The sequence below is a fragment of the Curcuma longa genome, unplaced genomic scaffold (assembly GCF_044706935.1).
Source record: "Curcuma longa cultivar G26 ecotype Majalengka, Jawa Barat unplaced genomic scaffold, ITB_CL_G26_1.1 utg18532_np1212_1030455_RagTag, whole genome shotgun sequence".
NCBI classification, from domain to species: Eukaryota; Viridiplantae; Streptophyta; class Magnoliopsida; order Zingiberales; family Zingiberaceae; genus Curcuma; species Curcuma longa.
The window spans coordinates 902,327-909,193 of record NW_027435598.1 but is presented as its reverse complement, the minus strand read 5'-3'; the positions used below and the strand labels follow the sequence as shown (position 1 = coordinate 909,193).

General features: G+C 34.2%; 1 protein-coding gene across 1 annotated transcript; it reads left to right on the top strand.

The window, feature by feature from the left end:
• The first annotated feature begins 942 nt into the window (after nucleotides 1-942).
• Nucleotides 943-2,218, top strand: LOC141819797 (ubiquitin-fold modifier 1-like). The gene is made up of 4 exons (XM_074707053.1): nucleotides 943-1,064; nucleotides 1,181-1,287; nucleotides 1,532-1,564; nucleotides 2,164-2,218. The coding sequence occupies exons 1-4, from the start codon at nucleotides 979-981 to the stop codon at nucleotides 2,205-2,207; spliced, it is 270 nt and encodes an 89-aa protein (XP_074563154.1). The 5' UTR covers nucleotides 943-978; the 3' UTR covers nucleotides 2,208-2,218.
• The last annotated feature ends 4,649 nt before the right edge of the window (nucleotides 2,219-6,867 follow it).

Genomic DNA, 6,867 nt, shown 5'->3' with positions numbered 1-6,867 from the left:
AAGTCAGCTCCTTCAACAGATATGCCCTCAAAAGGGTTGGGTGACCACCACCTGCAAGACCCTAGAACTGAACACTCAGGAGAAGATCCTGGTCCTGGTATCAAGTTTTGCCATTTCGAAGAGACGATAATCTCTGACTAGCATATTCTGAAATGCTCTTGCTGCCTGTAGTCCTTTACACTAATGTGCTAATGTTTGTTTGGTGAAAAGTGCAAAGCGAAGGTTTCGTGATGCAAGAGAGTTGCTTACCAGTTCGATAGGGGTCCATATATAGTTTTTATACATGTTTTTTTATTCCTTTGTTATTCAGAAATATAAAAGTTCACATCTTTTGACTGATGGAAAAAGAATGGAATCACATTGTCGATGTTGAAGCTCGGCCTCCCATTTCTACACCATGTATTCTAAACATTTATGTGCTTAATAGAAATTACTGTGTTTTTTTTATAAAATGGTATTAATCATCAACTTAATGATTCACATGTAGTACTCTATGAGATAGTATTAACCATTTTCAGATTCTGATTAACCTCTGTGAGAGTCTAATGAGCATATATTTATCACAAGGATTTTTTCAAAAATAATGTTAATTGCACTCATAATTTACAAGGTGTTAAGGTATGCTACATTTATGGTTTTATGTCTCATTTAGCACGAGCCATCGCAAGCTACCCGAACTTAAAACAGGATATGACCGAGATATTTTAATAATATATTAAATAACAATAAGAAAAAAATGAAAGTTTAAAAAATAAAAAAATATATATATATAAATATTATTTTTAAATAATTTTTATTATGGTTTCATTCCCTCCCACCCCCTCCCTCCCCCATCCCCCACCCCCTTGGCATGACGTCACTTTAACGTAACCGCTCCGATATATATATATATATATATATACACACAACATCGACCGACCGGCGAGCACCCTCAATCGAGCTCTTCTCGAGGGATCTTCTCCGTGCAGTGGTCTCGTGATGCCGGCGACGGCTGTGGCAAGCGGTGGCGGAGGAAAGGTCTCGTTTAAGGTGATCCCGACCTCCGATCCCAAGCCCCATACGAAGTGTAAACGTTCCCTTTTCTCTCGACCAATCTAGTCCTCGCGATCTCCTTTTTTTTCGATTCCTAGGATTTCGCTCGATCTTTTTCTTTTCTATTAATCCGTCCTTCCGATCTCAGTTTCAGCGTCCCGGAGGCAGTCACTTTTACAGCAGTCCTAAAATTCGCCGCCGAGGAGTTCAAGGTCCCGCCTCAGACTAGCGCCATCATCACCAGATTTGATATTGGTCGGTGTTTCTCTCTAGTTTCGACTGAGTTCCTCCACTTGATAAGGAATACTCTTGTCTTGGATATGCTATTTGATCCTTTCGACGTTGCAATGTTCCATGTTATAGATTGAAAGGAAAATGAATGATGACTACGGTATTCTAGTGATAGGTTAAATCTGAACGATTTTCTGGTTTTCCTACCTTCTTGTTGAAAGGAACTTTTTTTCTCTATGTTAATATCTGATATCTTTTCCCCTTGCAGATGGCGTGGGTATCAACCCACAACAGAGTGCTGGTAAGTCATCATTCTGGCTTTACTTGTCAATAGTAAACATTATATTTTAAACTTGTAATTTTTCATGACACATCCATTTGCCAAATGAAAGTGGATAACAAAGTCATGTGTTCCATGCCATCAGACCTAGATCTTCCTGATATGTTTGTACATTGGAGCTATTAGTTTCTCATGAAATCCCCTCCCAAGTTTTTCTGTTTAATTATATATTCTATAAGTTCTTACATTTGGAGAAAGCTGTTTGGTACTATTCTTTCACTTGAAAATAATAATTCATTACATGCGACCAAATTCTAATTATTAAATTAGTTGGTAAGAAGAGGAAGAATAGTGATTTCAAAATACCCTACAAAAGTTTACTTTAATGTGTTATCTTTGAAATTTGGAACCCATGTCCATGAGTATTTGACATAATTTCACATTGGTATGATATCCTAACAAATCTGATAAATGCGATTGATTGTTATAAAATAAGTTGAATCAATTAGAAATTCAAGCTATGAGAGTAGAGGTGGTCTGAGAAAATTTTATATTATAAATGACCTTAGTATTGATGACTCATTGTATAGATCTCAATGGCAAAATTTTGTTCCATGTAGCTAACTCCAGACAGTTGGGATATGCACATGACTTGCTGTTGTAATCTGAGCAGCCACAACCTGTATCTTTATGCTCTTGCTATGAATGTAAGTGTAGTTTATATGTTTTGCTACATTTGAAATCTCAATGGCAATGGTTAACTATCGTCTGGATTAAATATCATGTCAGTTATGTGAATTTACGATGGATTTAGAGTGACTCTTGGTTCCAGTAAACATCTTTGTAATAGTTATGTCATTTTATACAATTCTTTTGAGTTTAGGACTGGATGACATTGATATTTAATGACACATTACGAACTCAAACAACAAACTAGGAAAAAGGACGATAACTCAAAACATTGCTGTCATAATTGGTCAGTTCAGTTATTATCCTTTTTCCTGGTTTGTCAATTGGCCAATTGGATGAGAAAATAGAGAAGGAAGCATTACAGTTGATACTTGATAATGACTTTGATATTTTGTTTGTTAAAATCTCTTTTTTTTTATATATATAAAAAAATGAGGTTGACAATTTAGCTTGTTCTTTACTTGTAATTTTTTTGTCATGAAATACACATGAAAATTTTCAATATTTGACTGCATAACTTGGGAAGTCTGCTTTCATGTTTTTAGTTACTATTGCATTTAAATTTGCAGTATTTGTAGTCTAGCATTGGGAGTTGTTCACCAAATGTTGAACTTAACTTATTTTTGAATTCATAGAAATGACATCTACGGTCCATTCACTTGGATGAATGGTGGATAGAAAAGCTCACAAAATTATATATGAGCTCCGTCATTTATTTACATCTACTATATCATTTTCCCTTCTACCACTCTTATTTTCCATCCAAACAATTTATAAGACAATGAGAAATTATTGAGATGTGGAACATCAATATGTATTAAGCTTTCCTATTGTGTTGTAAACATCTATTGCTCGTGAATCAACTAAGGTATCAGATCTCAACCCGTGTCAGTCGGCATGGGCAAAATTTATTGTTCTGCTTGCCGACTGGCACAACACTGAGCTCGGAACAATGAGGTCGTAGAGGCCTCATGGAAGGTCACAGTGGATTAAAAAACCTCTTTAAGGATAAAAGATATATATTATTAGAAAAAATAATAAATAAATTTAATTTCTAGTCTTATAAAATATATTACTATCAATAAATTAAATTATTTTATATATAAATTTACTTTAGTTTTAAATTGATCAAAATAAATTCATATTAAATCTACTTACTTAATCATGCCATGTTTACTTGGTGAGCTTAGTAAATCAACTTTTACTCAATAAGTATCAAATGTTTTATGAGATAATTTAAATTTAACTCAACAGTGTCTATAGCAATTAAATATCAATGAAAATATTTTTTAATTAGTATATTTTATATTTTAAAAGTACCACAACCGTATTGGCACGACACGATATGGTATCAAAACCATGTTATTCCAGTCATAAATTGAAACTCTGGCATAGCTCGAAATTTTAAACCTTGGAATCAACATCCTTGAGCTTGAGCTTTCTTTACACAACTGATTCTCCAAGGATAATTTATCGTAATTTGCTTGTGTTATTTTATTGAATTAAACTAAATATTTGGATCAGCTTTGACATCTTTGATTTTCTGTCCTGATCAACAATGATTGAGATTTTGAAATGCAGAACATTGTGCCTTAGAGAGTGGGAAAATTTTCAGTTTCAAATTTCGTTTTTCAGGAAAAATAATGTTGAAAGTGAAAATAACAAAGGGGAAATTTAGTTTCGTCATCATTCTTTTGATCTCTCTAAACAGTAGGAATTCAGTTTTACTCTAAGATGCTTAATATTCTCCAAAAAAAAGGAAATAGTTTTGTAAGAAATTGAACAACCGGGAAAATTTGTTCCCATACAACAAACAAGTGTTTGTGTTTTCTCTTTCGAAGTTGTATTTGTTATCTTGACTCATGTACATTGAACTAGCAAAACAACAAGCACCCTTAGATTTGCACAAGAAAAGGGTTGAAACCTAAATAAAACTTAAGACAATGTGAATTTGATACCAAACACTAGGCCCTTTGAAGTGTCATTTAATAAGGTAAAGAATATCAGTATTTGATTTGTTTGGTAAGTTAAAGTTGTCAAAATGGAGAGGCCCAAGGAGAGGGGCTTAAAGAGTCTTCTCTCATGAAATTGTAATATGATGGGACATGAGCATAGTCAGAGAAACCAGACTAGGTCTCCACATATGTGGTTGCACAGGCCTTTTCAATAAGAGTAGACCACAATGCATATAATATATGCAGTCCCCTATATGTGGTTGAACTGACGCAGATCATCTAGACACCCACATATGCAGTCTAGGCTTGTGTAGGCATCCATAAACAAAAATTGTGGTTTCTTCAAGCCACTTTGGATTGAATCAAAATTAAATAAAAAATCTATTTATTACTCGTCCCTATTTCTTCTCAAATAAGGGCTTTTATGATATCTTTTTTTCTCCTGAGAAGCTTAGTTGCAACGTTTGTGAAATACTTTTGTGAAATATGTTGGTAACTTGTAAGTGCTAATTTAAACACTTGTAGTGCACACGTTAGATTATATGCACATCACTATATCTATATGACATGTTCTGCAATGGTGATTCATATAGATTATTATGTATTATGCAATTCGTGTTGTATGATCACTTATATATTTTACATGCAATTGTTGATTAAATAACTTGATTAGTGTACTATCTATAACTTAGCATTTTATCAACTAATAATTATTAACATTTTTAATTTGGGCTTATATGCCCTCACATATGCAGTATGATCCTACATTGTGATAATTAAAAAACAAGATCAAAAATATATAAATAAAGATGAGAATATTTATATACATGTGTACGGTTATTGAGAAATAGAATGAGAGAAACATATTCCTTATTTAAGATGATGGATCTTGGATAGAGAAAATGTGTTAATATAATTAAAATAAACCTAAATGGATTCGATATTACTAATTATATGACTACATTAATTTCTGTGATTGCCCACCTAAATAGTTTGGGCTTACCCTTTTTAGCAGCAGGTGGATGTAATAGTTGTCCGATATGCATACTTTGTCGGGTATCAACCATGATGTTTGAGGTTGTCTGAAGCTCAATCTTGTCTAGTCTTGATTGTTGTTTCCTGCTTCAGATAAGCAAATTCTTGAAGCATTTAACTCATCTACATTTTCTTTCCTATTTGCAACTTGTGCAGGCAACATGTTTCTCAAGCATGGCTCCTAGTTGTGACTCATCCCGCGTGACGTGTGATGGAGTGGGAGGGGCTTATGAGATATTTAGAAAATTTGAGTCTGACTTTGAAATTATGCAACATGGCACCTTGTTTGAACTTGCTAATTTATCTATATGAGGGGCTAATACTTTCTACAAGGTTATATTTAACCAAGCCTAATATTGTACAATTCCGAATTAATTTCTAGTGAATAAATTTTCAGTGGTCTATTTCGGTTAGCAAAAATAATTTGGGTAAGTATTTTTATCATTCATTAGAGATTGCTGAACAAATCTTTGTGCACCAGGGTGTATGACACAAGCAAAAGTTCACGTTGACTGCCTTTTTGCATGCTTGTGTTCTTTTGTCTAGATCTTCCTCTAGGTAGTAATCATGAGATATGAGTGGTGATGTAGCACTTATGTAAATTCCGTTGGAGCTCATTGACATTTTTTCATTTCAACTGATAGCAGCTAAGGGCCTGGGATTATACTGAAGAATCATCAACAAGAGACTATTGCTCAAAATATTTGAACTGATACTCCTCTGAAGGAACTGTGGAGTCTGCTACATCTGAGGTCAACTTTATCCCATTGTATAATGCAGTCAACTTCATTTAGCAGGCAACTTGTCTCATTAGAATAAATCTCAGTGATGTGACAAGGGGATAAACTGATGCTGTCTCTAAACCTTGATATGTTCCTCTAGTCTAACTGAATGTTTATTCCTATTATTTTGAACAAATTTTGTAGAATGGTTTGATCAGACAAGTCCAGCATGATTTCACTTGCCCCGAGTTGCACTCTCCATTACATTCACTTCATATCTTCCTCACTGCATGCTCATCTGCTTCAGTTTGTTCACCTACATATTTTACATGGATTGAATGGATAGGGCTAATCACCTAAAGAAAGAACTACGCATGAACTCAAACCTTTTTATTTCTTACAATTTCGCAAGTATCTAAAAAGGCACTTATTCCTGTATGCTTTGTTTGCGTGCATGATTTCTCCCCCTTTTGGAGACAAACAAGATGGGGGAATCATTTCTATATACAAGACACTGCACTATGTGACCTTGAGCAACGAACAAAATGCATGCAATTATATGTTCACTTAGCCGCATGTCTTCCTATAATGCTTCATTTTATTTTTATTAACAAGCTGCCAGAATCACTAATTTTGTAATGTTTTAGTGGTATCGAGCAAAATGCTTTTTCTCAGAACTGAAGCTGTGAAAATTCTATACAATCAATTCTTAAGATTAGTACAGAGCTAACTGTTTCTGATTTTTATGCTAATTTCAAAGATATCATGCAGATGGCTTAGAATTTCCAGGTTTCTGACTACTGTTGGCTCTCTAACTAATTGACCACGTGGTTCAATGATACTTGCAACTAAAAAGACTCGCATCAATTGAGCCCAATGATAGTCTATGGAATGGTCCACAAGCATCAGATTTGGCCAAGAG